At 37.6% G+C, this 18,014-nt stretch overlaps 1 protein-coding gene across 7 annotated transcripts; it reads left to right on the top strand.

Annotated features, from left to right (window-relative positions):
* Positions 1-468: 468 nt before the first annotated feature.
* Positions 469-15,361, top strand: Pcl (polycomb protein Pcl). 7 transcript variants are annotated; one of them, XM_025303555.1, is made up of 10 exons: positions 469-640; positions 1,844-1,986; positions 2,066-2,266; positions 2,365-2,556; positions 2,684-2,856; positions 2,969-3,164; positions 3,261-3,502; positions 4,268-4,459; positions 4,970-5,189; positions 5,766-6,692. In XM_025303555.1, the coding sequence occupies exons 2-10, from the start codon at positions 1,858-1,860 to the stop codon at positions 6,690-6,692; spliced, it is 2,472 nt and encodes an 823-aa protein (XP_025159340.1). In that variant the 5' UTR covers positions 469-640; positions 1,844-1,857. The 7 variants fall into 7 exon arrangements, with proteins under 7 accessions (XP_025159340.1, XP_011151359.1, XP_025159343.1 ...); XM_011153057.3 differs by lacking the exon at positions 469-640 and adding an exon at positions 932-1,518; XM_025303558.1 differs by lacking the exon at positions 469-640 and adding an exon at positions 15,211-15,361 and having other exon boundaries at positions 1,858-1,986; positions 5,766-6,694.
* Positions 15,362-18,014: the final 2,653 nt, after the last annotated feature.

Raw genomic sequence — 18,014 nt, 5'->3', positions numbered from 1 at the left:
AAAACGCTCCCAGCTAGATAATAACACCACTCAGTCCCGCATGTGAAAAAAGAAAAAGAATCGAGAACGGTGAATCGCGCCCCCAGCGACCTCTCGCTACGCCCCTGCGCGCTGCCGTCGAGGTAGCGCGCTTGAGCCGCGTAGTAGTCTAGCAAGTGTTTCCCCGAACATGGCGGACGGTGTTAGTTCGAATTTCCATGGGACACAATGAACGTGCGCCGAATTCGCCGTGGGGATGCCGATTGTTGAGAGCGTGTGGTGATCGCGCGGTCGGCTTACTACGAGGCTGCCCGGAACGGTGCTCGTGATCGACACGGCATCGCGCGTGGCCGACGTGTCGCCGTGCGGAGCCCGCGAAGACAGGCTTTTGCCGCCGACACCACCGCCACCACCGCTGCCGTCGTCGTCGCCGTCTCCGTCTCCGTCGTCGTCGTCGTCGTCGTCGTCGCTGTCGCTGTCGCTGTCGCCGTCATCGTCGTCGTCGTCGCCGTCGCCGTCGTTGCCGCGGGTACGCCGAGTGGAACGAGTTGACGACTGTGGCGGGGCCCCGATGGTTGCGCGTAAATGGCTGACCGAGAAGTCGGAAAATGAGGCCCGCACGTAGCAGCAGCGCGTGATCACCACGGCCGGAGACGCTGAGGTATGACGAGTCGGACCGCGCCGGCAGCGAGAGTCGATTTCCGCGCGACGCCGAGCGGCGTCCGAGGTACCATTGCGTCCGGAAACATCAGCATTGTGTTCGCGAACACCGCCCCGGTGCCCCGGATCGACGGTCTCTAGGGGTTGCTTTCCTCTCTCTCTTTCTCTTCTCCCTCGCTCACTCTCTCTCTCTCTCTCTCTCTCTTGCTCTCTTTGTTTCTCTCTTTCTCTTTCTCCTCTCTCTCTTTCTCCTCTCTCCCTTTCTCCTCTCTCCCTTTCTCCTCTCTCCCTTTTTCTCTCTCTCTCTCTCTCTCTCTCTTTAGCTTTTTCTTTACGCGTCCATTCCTTCTCTCCATGTCCGCGCCATCCTCGGCGCCGATTGATCGGGCTACGCGACGAGAAAGCGCATCCCGCGGGAACGAATTTGTTGTGACAGTCGGCGACTCTTCGGCTGGGTATCGCGCCAACAGCACAATCTGCCCGCGAGTATTTGGCACCGTGCGCTCAGCTCAGGACTCGGCTCGGCATCGCGACGCTCGCTCTCTTTCTCTCTCCCTCCTTCTCTCTCTTTCTTTCTCTTTCTCCTTCGACGGCGAGAGTAAGTGCGCCTGACTGTTTTTTAATGAGATGCCAATCATATGGTCGCGACCGCGTATTCCATGAGCTAACCCACGCGACCGCGTTTCCGTGCGTCCCGTGCGAATTGTGTAACGTACTCGTCATGGCAGGTGGCGGCGACCGTTCGCGATTCACTTCGTGCTTGTTATGATGATAACACGGCGAATACTTCGGTCGTCGATAGTGTAATGTTTCGGGTCGTATCGTGTGTCTCGGTTCGCGTCAGGATCGTTCTCGTGGCTTCGTCGAGGCACTCGCGAGGTGCGTTTATAAACAGTTTTACGAAGAATGCGATACTGAGCATTTTGTAGTTAAATGGGCGGATTAACATGTCGAAATCTCTCGTCGAAATCTCTCGGAGGCGTCAAAACTCGCTAAACTCATTAACCTATAAATCAGGATCAAAGATATGCTTTCGAGAGAAGACATATTTAAAAGAACTTGTTGATCCGTCTGTTAATCTCTATTTCCTGTATACTATATAAAGTTTCTTCTTTGATAACTAGTTTAAGAATGTTTGTCACAAATTCCTTACTATATTGTAAATAGAACAAACATTTATTGTTTCTCCCTCAATTTCGTTTAGAAACAGGGTAGAAAATGTCAGAACCCGAGGAAAGTTTGGCAGCTCCGGACAGCACCACGAGAGAACAGCGAGTTGGTTTCTCCCATGGAGATGATGTTCTTGAACACAAAGATGGCAAATACTACCTTGGCACAGTGGTGGAGGTATGAGTAAATCAGTACACTGTAATCTTTGATTGGATTGGAAATGGAATTTGTAACGATGCTTTATATTTTACCATAGGTGGATATGGCAGGGGAAAGATGTCTTGTCAATTTCATGGACAATACACATTCCTGGACCTCGTTTAAAGAGCTGACAAAATTGGCTATGCCAGACTCGGATGTTATGTGTGTTCTTTGCAAAAAATCTCAGCCTAAGACTGACAATGACATTATTGTTTGCGACAAGTGTGGTCGTGGCTATCATCAAATGTGTCATCAGGTATGTGCACACTATGTTTGATAATGTTAAAGTTAAACTGATTTATTAAAAAGTAATCTCTAATGTGCTAATGGAACAAAAAATGCCAACATTTGCAGCCTCAGATACCAAAACAAGAGACAAGCACAGACACCCACTGGATGTGTAAAAGATGCACAGATAATCAGCCACGGATGCGTGAACCTTGCGAATCAAAAACTTCCATGGTTAAAGTAAATATCAGAAAAGTTTGCAGCGGTAGGGACCAACCTGAACCACCACCGGATGACATGACAAAGCTGCCGTATGATGTAAGAAAGATTTAACAATCAAATACATACTATTAATCAAGCAAATAAATATTATCATTTTTCTCCTAAGAAGTATGTAATAGAATACTGAACATTTTACAGATGTTTTTATTAGATTTAATTTCAGCCTAATATGTTACATTGGGATGCACATCACAGAGTAAACGCCGAACAAATTTATTGTTATTGTGGTCTTAATGGCGAATGGTACGCACAAATGTTACAATGTGCTCGTTGTAAACAATGGTTTCACGAAAAATGTCTCAGATGCTTGAATTACCCCTTGTATAGCGGTGATAGGTAAGTGTAAGTGAAAAAACGTAAATACAAGATACAATATTTGTTATAGACGTATAAGCTATTCCTCTCATCATTGGGTCAATGCACTTTCATGATTGTATTATTCTTGCAGGTTTTATGTATTTGTTTGTTCAATGTGCAATAACGGGAAGGAATTTGTTCGGCGTTTGGAAATGAAATGGGTAGATCTGGTGCACCTGATGTTGTACAATCTGACTGTTTATAATGCTAAAAAGTATTACGACTTGGACACCGTTATTGTACCTTATGCAAATGATAATTGGTACACCTTGCAACTTCCACAACGGGTGAGAAACTTTTACTGAAACACAATCTCCAAACTGAGGCATCTTTTAACGCATATGTTACATCAGTAACATTTGATAAATTTGATTACTTTTTAGATCAGAGATGTTACTGGTCAAGTACGCAGAGAATCTATATTGGCGATATTGACAAACAATAGGAGTAGGTTCAAGTGTGGTAGAGAGATAAAGAAGCGTACTACAATATGGGGCCTCCGTGTCAGACTGCCACCACCTTGTCCAATCGTCAATCTTCCAGAATCCGGCGATATAGATGATAATGTGTTACGCAGTTGTTGGGGTGCTAATAAAAGACTGCAATATCTTCCTCCACAAATAGGGTTAGTAAGAAATATTAGACCGATGCAGAATATTACATATACATCGTAGCGTATGATATTAAACATAATATAGTTTGTTAAATTTGTACTACATTATATAGGGTATAATAATCCCTCGGGATCCCTCGGGTCATTTTGTATACCAAAATTATAAATAAAAGTATCGGAAAGTGAATACTTTCCGAGATATTTTACATTTTATTCTGATCCTTTTCAATATAAAATATGAAATATCTTACAAAGTATTCAACACTTTTTATGACCGTGCGTATGTTTTACATATGTAAAATGATTTGAGAGATCCATTCGCATAAAAGCAATCATACAGTCTCATTTGAAAAAACGTGTTATTGCACTTTATCAACGCATTAATGCACCTGATGAAGAAGATCATGTGAGGGAAATAGAATTCATTGAACCATGTAAAATTTTTCTATACGATTCTGTACATTCATAACAGATTTATTATACATACATTCATAACAGACATATTATATAGAGTGGCTCAAAAGTCTATTACTAATTTAAAAAGTTCATGACTTTTTGCAAGTAACTCTTAGTAAATTTAAAATTCTTGTAGAATATACTAAAACCCTAAAAAATTCGAAATTATGAATCACATATGTGTATGTATACACACTCAAACACGCGCAGCATATTAAGCTAATATGAGATATTAGTCATATATGCCATAGATATACATCAGAGCTAAACATGTAAGAATTTGTGGTTTTACGCAATATGTAAAATTTGACTGTGTTTCAGACCTGTGAGTTTGCCAGAAAGTACAAAACAATTGATTGCATTGAAGCAGAGTACAGCTGAAAATGTAGAAATTTCTGTAAATCCGTCAGATCTAGTAATGCGGGGAACAATTTATCAGAATTCGGAAGCGGAACAAAGTTCATGTCCAAGTCCAAATCCAACCAGTCAATCTACACAGTCCTTAAGGGAGAGGTACTTTTGTATTTATTTACATATTGCACGAAATCATTCAGTATATCTATGATTTTCTAGTAGAGATGTGCGAACTATTCGAATTCGAATCGAATCCCTATGATTCGAATACGAATAATTCGAATAGGAATCAAATACATTATCGTTTGCGTGCATCAGCTATAAAACGGGCCATCTGGTTCTGTATGTTTGAATCCTTAACTTGTAATTAACTTAACTTATAATTAATAACTTAATTATAAATTACTTTAAATATATTACAATATCAATATTCCCTTTCATATTAAAATCTTCCATCATTATTTGCATGTTTAATAGTCGTATTAAATTTTATTAATGATTCGATTCGATTTCATTCGATTCGATTCAAATTCGAGTGAAATTTGATATATTCAATTCGAATTCGAATTTTAAAAATGAGATTCGATTCGATTCGACATAAAAATTCTTGATTCGCACATCTCTATTTTCCAGTTGTATAATTTTCTGGCGATGATTAATCTGTTATAGGTATAGCGGAGGCGGTTTTGTTAAGAAATCATTCCCATTCCCCAAGTTAAGCCTGCAAAGAAGACGTCGTTTAATGGCATTAGGTAGTACAAGGGAAAGAATGTTACGTAAACATAAAAAGAGGGAGAAAGATAAAGATGCTGCCATGGGAAAATCGCAAGGAGTGCGGGAAGCAAGATATAGGAAAGCAAGGAAATTATTGAAGAACGCCATTGCTAAGGTAAAGACAGTGTGTTGATATTATTTTTGAGTTTGATATTATTTCATTCACTTTTTACTCACCAGAAACCTATTGATAGGTTTTCTATTGGCTACGCCTGTAGATAAAATTTTAAGTACGAAATGCAGGTATAATCTTTCAGGCTGCATTTGCTTTGCATTTTATCATAACCGCTGCTCACTATTTAATATTTATTTCATCGCAAAAATATGAATGTTCAAAGCGAATGCGACTTACAGTATAACTCTTTCCGTGTTACTTTACACAATCGCAGCTTGTAATTTTTAATGGAAGTTTTTCTCAAAAGCATAATATTTTTTATATCCTTATGTGCATTATCTCATAATCTTCAGCATTAAAAAGTAATCTTAACGTCAATATTTATACAAATAATACACAAATTAATGTTCACCATCTTGATACGCTTATGATCGTTCACAATTCTTAAAACAAACGCTATTCCTTACCATTATGTAAGCACTCAAACATAAAATCGAATGATAGAAATCAACATTTATAAACGTGAGTGCCCAAAGCGAACGCAATCTCATATTGTTTCCTCTTTTCTTAATGCAGAGCAAGTCACGGAATTCAGAAACATCCGATTTACCTCCGACACCTCCAACTTCCGTTTCCGGGCCACCGACACCACCAGCTACAACGTCAGGTATGTCGGAGCTGTCCGTGCCCAGTTCCGTGGATCTGATGCATCCTATGCCGCCTTCAACACCTGCCGATACGAGCGGAGACGAAACCAGTTCCAGAGGAACTCTCGACTCCTTCATCCCGCCACCTAAGGACTTTGAGGGAAAAAATAATCCGTTCCGAAATCTTGGCGATATAGTGGGTACATCCATGGGTAGCCTGAATCAAGCGAATTCGAGTACGCCGCTACCTTACAACCAGTGCCCCATCACCTTGCCTCTACCATTGACGCCTGTGATCCCGCAACCGCCGGTGGTAGCCAAAAGGCAGCTATCGGAAAAGGATATTATCGTCGACAGGAACGGACAGGTGAAACGCAGGAGGCAACATCGACGAGGACGTCCACCCCAGCAGCAGATACAACAGCAATTCCAACAAACCGCCAGCAAGACGGCGACTATTCTGCCAGCTCGTAATAATGAAGTTAAAAGTGAATTCGTCAGGAATTTAAGAAGTTCATTTAATGGTGCCTCGAGCAGTGCAAGTAGTCAAATTGGAAACTGTGTCGATTATGCCTTAAACGGTAGGAGGTTGAGACAACGGCAGAATAACGAGAAATTACCTCCTCCCGACCCGCAGCCGCAACGGAAGGGCAGCATGCCATCGTCGCCAAAGTGTTCTCCAGTGAAGCAAAGTGCGCCTGACATATCTCTGAATGAGCTGAAGTCGTCAGTGAATATTTACTTCGGTGCGGCTAATAGAATAGCCGCTGGTGAAAAGTTCGTCATCAAAGCGAAGAGGATAAGGCCAGACGGTCAGACACAATACCTCATCGAATGGGAGGGACTCAATACTTAACGGTAAATAAATAATCAGCTTACGATGAAATGTATTGCAATCGTATACAAAGTTTAAGTTGACATCAAGCAAAGTAAGGCAATGATCAGCTTGCCCGAAGTCTTGTAATTAATTCTCTGTGTTTTACAGCGAAGAAATTGTGACCTATTGTTTTGCGTCACATATGCACTGCCACTTGTTAAGTACATTTCATAAAAAAAAAGATGTGACGCATTTATCGGCGTAGAATATGTGAATGTTCTTGTAAATGTATAGATGCACCTCATCGAGTCATTAGTATAACTTTTGTTATGCTCTTTTTATCGCGATCGGTAAATTTCGCTGCCGGTTGACTCTGCATCGTCACTTTGGATCGGTTTCAAGCGAAATTTATCTGATCCGAGTAGTGCGATATATCATCTCACGTTATCAGTCCATTAAAAAAAACAGGTATATATAAGGCACTATGAAAAGAGAGGTATACCGTCCGCGTCAATTCTCCAACGTGTATATCTTACTCTCATGCATGCATTCATCTGAAAACGAGTGTATTGAGAAATGCTCGTTTGAGAAACATTTACAAGAACAATCAGATGTATTGCTTTTCAATTGTAAATAGTGTAGCATAGTAGACTTGCGAAAAGAATCGATGAAATGTAAAACGCGTGAAAGAGAAATTTCGCGAGCTTTACATCCATTGCCCAATGGAGAAATTGGCCAATTATTCCTTAATGTCGGGGATAAATCATGAGTATGACGACAAAAGAAAAAGTGGATTGAAACAGACAGTTGTTCCTCTCACTTGAGCTAACGTACTAGCAAATGTTGACGATTGGTAGTAAAGAGTAAAACAAAGCAGACATCCTGCAAAGATTATTTTTCAATACACTCGTAGAGGTAGTCTTTGGCTCCTGTAACTTCATTGTCTTGGACTACATTTTTACTTGCATCTCCTACTATCGACGATAATACGACACGAATCAAAACTTCATCTCGAAGGATGAATTTTATCTAATACCGTACAATTATTTTATATCCGTACAATTATTTTATACGTCCGATAAAAGTAATTTTGCATGCGTCGAAAAGACACAGTTATGTTGCAACTGTCGAGTAATGTTTTACGTATATTAATATTATAATTATAATTGAAATTATAATTATAATTATTAATATTTCTCGCAGATCAGACTTAAAGCACTTGTACTTGAGACGATGAAGATGCAGATCCAGCATTGCTCATTATTATACAAGACTAAGAGAAAAATGACATACTTGTTTCGTACCGTGTGAAATTGAAAAATGTATTATGCACTGAATATGTAAGTAATTGGCCAAGTTATCTGTGCAAAACATGGCAAATCATTGAATCACGACTAATCCGAGACAGTTCATCGAGTGATACAACACATGAGCTCATCGTCGTATTGTAGTAGCGCGTTGTAAAGACGATCATTGAACAGCTAGAACATAAAAGAAGAGACGGAAGGGAAAAGGTAAACGCAATCGCAATTGTAAATAAATAGAATTTGTATCGAAAGGCAGTCACGTAGCACACAGTCTAGATACGGTAGTAGTCGATAAATGTAACAGTGTCACAAATTCTCTCACTATAATTTTTGATACAGATTATTTTATACAACTCTCTGAATCCTGCTGGGATTATTGTGTATAAGACGCATTTTTGTACCTCAAACTGCACAGAATCTATGGTCATAACTTACTAATCAGAAAATTATCTGAAGCAACTATATAAGCGATACGATGTTACAGACATTTGCAGTAGTCGACGTTAGAGTGTCAAATCAAAAGGAGCTTATTAGAAGGAATTAATTAACGCCCGGTTTCTCCGTCTACGATGAATTATCGACATTCACTTCTCTGCGCTTGAGATTTCTTTTGTACTTCATGATTATGCAAGCTCACTCATTGCGACGTATTGTTAACGGGGAAACTAGCATGAGGTATATGCAGATTCGCGTTTCTTACTCGCCTGTTACAATTTTCGTGGGATACGAAGTTTTAGCCTATAATCGGAATTATGCAACTAACGTAACAATATTTTGCGATGACAATATTTTTAATACACCTTGATCAACTCGTAAAGTTGTTTGAGTTCACTGGAGAAGAGCGAATCGCTGGGTAAATTATACTTATGTTTTAAGTAGAGTTTCGTGCAAGTTTCCCAGTCTTTTAAAATGACGAAAATCTATCGGCGATAGATAATCTATCGTGTTTGAATCGACTTGTTTAAAATAAGTATTCATCGTCGCTATTTATTTAAACTCCTAAGTGCAACGGCATATTTGCATTTTAATTTCGCGGAAGAGGCTCAAAAGGCAATCTGAGGCCACTGTGGTATGAGACACACACGATAAATTCTTTTACAATCCTCGTTATACTTTTAACTTGCAGATTTTAAACGGATATCGACAAAAACTTTACAAAAATATCTTCCTTTCGCCGTAAAAGATATTTAGTGAGTAGTTTTGATAAAATTTGTACAATAACATGTTTCGTAGCGCTTTCTTTCGGCTATGAGAAGAATTTGTATTTGGTACGAATATTTCTTCCATCATTCGTAATGTATTCATTATCGACGTTGTTTAACACTTCGACTGCCATGACGCATTCGAGCGTGAGCTCCAATCGGGCTCCCAAATTCTTCGTGCCACCGCGTGCAACTATGTAATATACAGAGTCAGATTACTTAAAAAAAAGTTACACCGATGAATGGATAGTTGCATGCAATAAGAGATACAATGATTGGCAAAGTTTCGGAATGCTTTCATTTCTTAATCTATCTCCCGATGCAAAATTGATACTTGAAGAACTCGTTCTTGTTGCAAAAAAGATAAGTACGATGCTACGTTATATTGAGAATTACATTGAGAAAAAATACATATCCTGTTCAAAATAAATGAACAAGCGAAGTAGCAAAAATCATAGCGATTGGTACTCCTGTCGTCCTGTTGGGACAAAAATAGGAATTATATAAATATAAAGGTATTCATCATGTTTTTTTTTTTCCATGACCGGGTTGCATTTTCCACACGCACATATCGGCATATCGTCAGCCCGTGATCGCGGTCTAATGAGTTAATCAACGTTGCGACTTTTCCAGTTGTTCTCCGACAGATCACTCACTTCTTTGCTTTCGATAGCAGCGTCCGATGATGTGCAACAGCTCGTCTGTTTTGCGCTTGAATGCAAATGCGATGTACAAATCACAATACCTCTGTCAATCATTGTATCAATTGCTCTCACCCTACTATCCGTATTTAATGTCTAACGCGACATTATAGTAGCTTCCTGTCGAGTAATTTTCTTCGGACGAAACGTCACCGCAGTAGATTGCATCGGCGAATCGCTTGTCGTTGCTGAGCAGCGATGGTGTTTAATAGCGTACAAAAGTACAAATTTCATTTATTATTTGTTACTTTACATTAACGTAGGTACGACAAGTTTTACAATGTGAGATAACCGTTTCACCGTTACTTAATTTATTGGTCGGTTGTTCGATGACAATTTTCTTGTTTGTTCATTACACTGTTATTACTCGTTACGGTAGAACGTTTAGCTCAATCGTTGTAAAAAAGTCGATACTCCTCCGATATAAAAAATGACATGGAGATTGTTTTATTTGAAAGAGCACGTTCATAAAGACGAACTTAAATAATATGATTAAATATTTATATTATCAATGACTGATAGACAGATGAGGCAATGACTTTTATTGAATTTACCTTCTTGAATGTCTTCGACGAGATATGAAAGTAATTTCATCTTGTGTATGATGAATAATAATTTAATTACATTACTCGGATTATTTACAAATAATACAATGAGTATCAAAAGTGATAAGAAATAAATAATAAATGAATGAAATAAGTCATTTCTGAGTGATTACAACTGTCATCTGTGATGACGGATGAAGGGATCACTGCGGATACTCACATGTCACACAAGCATCAGCACGATGGCAGTCAAAGTGTTGAAGAATTTTTATTGTACGTAAATTAATATATGCGTTTCCATGTGTAATTTTAGCAAACTTTAGGAAAATCTTTGATCCATACCACAGCGCATTTTATAGAGATATTTCTTTCTCTCCAACGTAGATAATATTTGATGAAAACAAGAAATGGACACTGCCAAATTTCTAAGTTATATTTAATAAAAAAAAAAATTAGATAATTCTGCGCTATGATGATAGTTACGTTTAATTAAACGACATTTTTCAATTCGCGCTTATCGTCGCTCGTCATACTTCCATACTTCTATACATGGCGAATGCCAAGCGAAAGACTCGAGAGACTACTAAATTTCGTGAAGAAGTGTTGCTAGCTTGCGACGAAATCTCACAACGAATCATACGTGCATGCACACGCGTTTTGCTGTGAACATAAAAAATAAACTAATGATACTCTAGTAGAGGAACAAGAGAGATTCCAATCGAAATTCAAGGCAGCCACGATGTCACGTGACGTCACGGGAACATTCTGGAATATTTTCAACATTTCAGAATGTCTTGTAACGTTATGCGCTCACAGTCGTTATCTTGAAGTTGGATTAAAATCCTACTTGTTCCTCTATTTGCTCCAAATTTGTTGCAGTGAAATTTCATTCAGAAAGTGGACTGACAGCCGAGTCAATTGAAGTCGAGTGACTTTTGTTTATATAAAGTGAAACGTCAAATGAATATTTTCATCCGAAGTTAAAAAGCACATTTGATGCACTCCTTCGTCACAACGACGACTTCACACAATATCAGATTGTTCTTCCTGAACAAGTGAATATTCACGAAACGGCGGAAAACATTGACAAGAAAAACAAAAGCTCAAACATTTTTCCACTTTGCAAAATCTCAAGTATCAAATTCACTTCAATCGATTGAGACGTTCACATTAGAACCTACTCGAAACTTCAATAAAATGTTCAGTCTTACGATTCCAAGAGGTAGTACTTTTACTATCTGTTCGAGTCGATTTTCACTTGAGCGAGATTTCACTCCAAGAAATTTAGAGAATAGACAAAATTTTCCACAATCGATGTAAGAGGTGACGCAGGGGAGAAGTGCAAAATCTCATTCGGTTTGCATTCATTTTAGAAAAACCTGACAAATCAGGATTCTGATTGATGCAATAGACTTCATGAAATTAATCTGAAGTACGAAGCGGGGAAAAAATGTTCTGTGATTATAAATTATTCGATTTTTATCTTCTGGATTAAAATTGGTTGAAAAAAATGTTCAAAATATACTCGCTTTCGCAACTCGAGCTTTTTTTTATTCTATAGGTCCATTCTTTTGATCTGATCCGATAAAACGGTGAAATAATAATGGAATATTTTTTTTTGCTAATATCGGCGAAATTTCCGAAAACATCCGAAAACATGTTCCGATTTAGTTCAAACCTTGTAAATAGGCTCTTTTTAGATAAAAAATAAATATCTCAAAAGAATATCTGGTGACTCGAATGTTAAACTAGTTTTTTAAATAATTATACATATTAAGGAACACACCTCGCCGATGACCTTGAGTTTGATTTACAAAATGGGCAAAATAAAGCGTTGCGAATTTTTATCTTCAAGAATATTGTTCCTAGAGAAAAGTGTTTTAAACAAAAACTGCAGCATCTGAAGAGAAATATAAGTTGATGCTATAGAAATGCATTTTAAGTGATTTTCGTTATTTTAAGATTACCTTGATCTTTTTAAATGGAAATGGATATTTTTTTGAACAGATATTTTTTATATCGAAAACTGAAAGATCGTTTAATTTTGCGTTAAGAGGTATACCTTGGAATTTCTTTCTAAAACAAATAGTTTAGAAAATATCCCAGTCGCTCAAAATCCTGACCTATCTAACCTAACCTAACTTACCTACTCTAAATTCGAGATTGTCTCACATATGTACGTATACATTCCTCTTTCAGTCGAATCCAGGATCTTCTGAGTCGCCAAAAATCTTCTGATATACTTCTTTATTACCTAAGAGGAACCTATTTACAAACTTTGAGATGTCTGTGAAGTTAGCACGACGTTTTGCGAATTGATAAAAAATACTCATTGTTCCAGTAGCATCTTTCATTGTTTTACTATTCTTCAAAAAACAAAAAATGTTCCGCATGTATAATACCAAAAAACCGAAAATTAAGGTGTGCTAACTTCGCATTCCAGTATGACATTCCTCCCTCTAAAATACAAGAAATCGATAAATAATAAGCTTTTCAACCATAGTTCCCGTTCGTTCTAATCGCATTCCATCATGATTCCATTATGAAGCATTTCAGGACAAAATTCCAACAATTAGCAATTTTATGCGATTTTAAATGTTTGGCACCAGCATGACACACTCGACGGAAATTTGTTGTGCCGTCGACTTTCTGCACTTCTGACGATTGTTCTTATTCGACACGAGTTCTATATAATTCAACTATTTACAGACATTGTTTCGTTATATAAGTATTTCTAAATTATACGCTGTTATGACGGTTTTTTTTTGGATAACTTTGCTCGAGCACTGTAAAATCAGTTTTACGTTCTGTTCCGGCATATAAATGTTTCTATAATAATTTATTATTTGCGACTAGAATGACATTTGACGAAAATATACTATACAGTCTGTAAAGTAAGAGCGTGTACGGGTTAATGTGTAGAAAAATTTATTTTTAATGATTTTTAAGTACATGGATTTGTTGTACTCCATGAGAAGAAAGGCGCTATACCATTAATAATGAGTCCAGTCACCACTGGCATTGATAATTGCCTGGCATCTGTCGAGGCATACTTCCCACTAAGTTGACTGCGTATTCGTTCGGTAAAGACCTTCAAATGAGACGAATTTGTCGTGTCAGCTGCTTCAAAGTGCACACTCTTTTTCCTCGAAGCTTGTGCTTGAGATATGCCTCACAATACGGCTCACAAAAAAACTAGGACGATATTTGAAGCCAATGTCATTTATGCCGTACACGCTCTTACTTTACAGATTGTACAACGTTATTCTGATGATCCTTTTGGATGTATCTATTCGAATTTTATGTGTAGTCATTTTTACATGTTTCTCGGAATGTGTGTTTCCGTAACAATTTATTTAATTTTGCCCGGAACTTTTAGGCTATTCAAGCAGAATTATCCAAAAAACCGTCAGAACGGCGTATATTATATAGCACAAGACATTCCCGTCGAGTGTCGTGCTGGCGCCAAAAGTCAAAATTAATTTAAAAATACTTATATAACGAAACAATGCCTGTAAATAGTTGAATTATATAGAACTCGTGTCGAATAAGCCAGAACAATCGTCAAAAGTGCAGAAAGTTGACGGGGAGGCAACATATTTCCGTCGAGTGTCATGTTGGCGTCAAACATTTAAAATCGTATAAAATTGCTAATTGTTGGAATTTTGTTCTGAAATGCTTCATAATGACGAAATGCGCCTAAAACGAACAGGAACTATGGTCGAAAAGCTTATTATTCGGTTTCTTATACTTCAGAGGGAAGAATGTCGTGCTGGAACACCAAGTTAGCATGACATTTCTCAATTGTCGATTTTTTTGAACAATTTTTGGCATTTTGTTCTGAAATATTCTGTTTACACTAAACTTGGACAGATCTAGCTAGAACAATCGTCAGATGTTCATATCTGTCGTCTTCTTGCATTTCAGAGAGAGGAGTGTCGTGCTGGAACGCGGAAGTTAGCACGACACATCTTAATTTTCGGTTTTTTGATATGGTACTTACGGAACATTTTTTCGTTTTTTGAAGAACAGTAGAGCAATGAAAAGTGCGGTAATCGTGCATATTAACAGACGTCTCGCCGATGACCTTGAGCTCATATATGTTGTCAAGGACATGTCCTTGAGTAACTTGCAAAAAGTTTTAGTCCACAGTTATCGTTTATTTATTAAATTATTATTAAAAATTTATTTATTAAAAATTATTTATTAAAAAGTTATTAACAAAAGAAATCGCGGTAATTTCTAGAATACAGGCTTCCTCACCAATTTTGCTGAAACTATGTACAGTTGTATATTTTGGTGCACAGAATGTGATTTTGAAGGAAAAAAGTGTCGCTCACAAACGGATCAAAAGTTCTTTTTAGTCGCACTGTTGAACCGAGTTCAATAATGCAGCTAAAAAGGACAGACCGAAAAGCATATGCAATGTATCAAAGTGTAAGATAATACATATAAGCGGGGAAAGGGCTCCGCTCCTCCCCTCTCTACCCCCTCTTCAAGAAAATCCTAACCTAACCTAACTTATTGTATCTTTATATTGGCATGTTGAGCATTGTTGAAAAAAATTAAAACCTTTAAAACCTACGCCTAGCAATATATAAAGATGCAATAAGTTAGGTTAAGATTAGGAATGATTTTAAATCGATTTAATCGAAGATCGATTAATCGGAACCTAAAAGATCGATTTCAAATCGATTTTCTGGAACTGAATCAATTCAAGAATCGATCTGATAAATTCTGAAAATCATCAACACGATTTTTTCAGTTTCTACTAATAATATTTTTTTTTTTTATTTTTTTAGTTGTAACATTTGAGCTCACTCAATGGCTGCAAAATGAACATTACGTTGCCTTTAAGCCGATGTCCCATGGGCGAAAATTTTCAGCGGAATGGAACGCGTTAACCAATCACAGCCACTCCATATAATAGTACACATTGTATACATATGCATATAATAGTAAACGTGATTTCTTATTTAATAACGTTTAAAAACCCTTGATTGACGTTTAATCAAACTAATTAAATCCTTAGCATAAAGATTTAAAGATCTTTTTCTATCTTGTTCTGGCTATACACACACACACACACACAACCAAAAGAGTACCATTTGTTTAATTTCTTCAATTCATATTAAACTTTATATGAATTACACGAGGTCTACTTTAGAGTGTAGAAATTTGACAGATAGTATACTTTAATGAGTGGTTCACTCTACATGCATACCGATTCAAATCAATTTTCTGAAATAGATTCTTTATAAACGGATCTTTTAAAGATCGATATTTTTTTCTCCGTGATTCGAATCGACTTTTAAATCGATCTGTTTGAAAAAAAATCGGCATCTCTGGGTTAGGATTTTCTTGGGGGAAAGGTGCGGGGGAGGGGCGGAGCCCTTCCCCCACTCATATGTACTATGTTCTAAAGTAACTTCCTGCAAGTTTTAGGTGTTAAATGTACACTGTGTCGAAAAATTATGCTTGATTAATGAATCTTCTTTTGTTAATAACTTTTTAATAAACTATGCCGCCGACTAAAACTTTTTGCAAGTTACTCAGGGACATGTCCTTGATAGCATATATGAAATTCGAGGTCGGTAACGTGTCCGTTAATATGCATAATTCCCAAAAGTGCTGCTGGATCAATGGGTATTCCTTATCAATTAGCAAAACGTCGTGCTAACTTCGTAAATATAAGTTTGAGTTCAATCGGAGCATAGACGTTTTCGGAAGAACAGCCTTAATATCGAACAAATCAAACTTGCACGTGTAAAGATAAAAAGAGTTTTGTAGCGTTTTCTTGAAATCGACGCAATTCAGAGGATAAAACCGAATAATCCAGGCTCGTATAACGTTTCCTTTCTTTCTTTCGTCGTCGCTTTAATCGACGGAGACATGTGTTTTGACCGGCGAATGCAAAATGGGACATCGTCCCATATTCGAGATTTATGTACCACCGTAGCCAAACTCAGTCTGCTTTTTCAATACAAAAGATTCGAAAGATTGCGTAAAAACACATTTCCAAGAATATAGTAACGCGATATATCTCAAAAGAGCGCACAAGTTTCAACTTCCCCCTTGCTAGCTTTCCTCGAGCGCCCGCTATTGAAAACATTGCGAGGGAGTTTCGTCAACGACCCGTTATCGCTCGCTTCCTTCTGTCGCGAATGCTTCAACAGAGCAAAGATAAACAAATCGAACTAATGAGAAAATAGCCGCTGGCGAAGACGTGCGCCTAGACATCAGCGATGCGTCCAAGACTGGTCGAGCGTGTCCCTCTCGACAATGAAACCGCGCTGCTTTTTGTATGTGAGGGCTTTACGTATGATTTTTGCGCGATGCGCAGCAGGACAATCATCGGATCAAGTTCGAGAGATCATTGTAACGCCGCGCTCGAGTTCGTGGCCGACGATGACGGTCACCTGTAAACTATGGGGACGATTTAACAGTAGAATTATCGCGACGCCCGTAGCTCGAAAACGGGGTGAAAACACAGCAGGCCTCTTCTGTGACTTGCATTATAGAGTTTGTAATGCATACTTAGAGATTTTGTATTCCATCGATGTGTTTATATATGTTTTTTATAACAGATTACGTCGACACGTTGCGTTGGGCAAACGTCAAGTTTGCGTCTTATATTGTTCATTATTGAAACGTTTTGTGAGGCACTTTGTAAGGCATTTGTTTTTGCTACGTTATGTAACGTTAACGCTAGCAACGTTAAATATTATAATGCATGATATAATTATCTTTCTTTGTCACAGAGGTAAGTGGGTTTTCTTGCATTATATAAGTGTTAAAAAGAAAGAGTTTAGTTCACAGGTTTAGATGGTATTCATTATACTAATAAGGAGCACCCGCAAAGTGTATGTCTCTGATTTCAGCGAAACTTAGCATTTTTGTGGAGTAGCCAAAAATGAGAGATCCATATTTTTTTATTTTATCGGCAATGACTCAGGGTTAAAGGGTGAAATTGCTCCTAAAAGCTTCATCTCCTTTATGCTATCTCGATAATTATTGTAGATAAGAAAAAACTTTTTAAAAGAGGAGTTGTGCGGTTTTTTATGAAAAATAAAAAAATAGACTTGATTAAGATAAAACAATATTTTTTATTATATTTTAATATTTTTTATAAATATTTTTAACAATATTTACGATTAAAATAAAACAATATTTTTAATTAAAATTACCATGTCAGGCTTAATTATTGATTTATCAAATTCATTGTTTGAAAAAAAGGCATTTTTCATATTGAATCTATATATACCAGGTGTTTCAGACCACTCGGGTCATCCGATTTTTTCGTTAACGCGACATTTTAGAAAAAAATATTTCAGACAAAAGTTGTAGGGATCTATTTACTTCGAAGGATCTATTTACTGACGCTATGAATTTGACTTTGGGATAAGTCCTTGAAAAGTCCAGTCAAGATCAACATAAAAATCTGAAATGGAAATCGCGTTTTTTTATTACACCGTCTTTTCCAACCAATTAATTTGAACAACTTTTGTCTAAAATATTTTTTCATTTGTCTAATATTTTTCTAGATATTGAAGGAAAACTTGATAACTTTTCCAATATTTAACTTACGATATCTCGCTAATTAGTT

The sequence above is a fragment of the Harpegnathos saltator genome, unplaced genomic scaffold (assembly GCF_003227715.2).
Source record: "Harpegnathos saltator strain DR-91 unplaced genomic scaffold, Hsal_v8.6 scaffold556, whole genome shotgun sequence".
NCBI lineage: Eukaryota > Metazoa > Arthropoda > Insecta > Hymenoptera > Formicidae > Harpegnathos > Harpegnathos saltator.
This window is presented reverse-complemented; position numbering and strand designations above follow the sequence as displayed.

Excerpts from the sequence above, each read along its gene's own strand:
- Pcl (XM_025303558.1), top strand. The coding sequence starts at position 1,858 with ATGTCAGAACCCGAGGAAAGTTTGGCAGCTCCGGACAGCACCACGAGA. Across the intron at positions 2,557-2,683 it reads TGACAAAGCTGCCGTATGAT|CCTAATATGTTACATTGGGA; the intron begins GTAAGAAAGATT and ends ATTTAATTTCAG. Across the intron at positions 3,165-3,260 it reads CCTTGCAACTTCCACAACGG|ATCAGAGATGTTACTGGTCA; the intron begins GTGAGAAACTTT and ends ATTACTTTTTAG.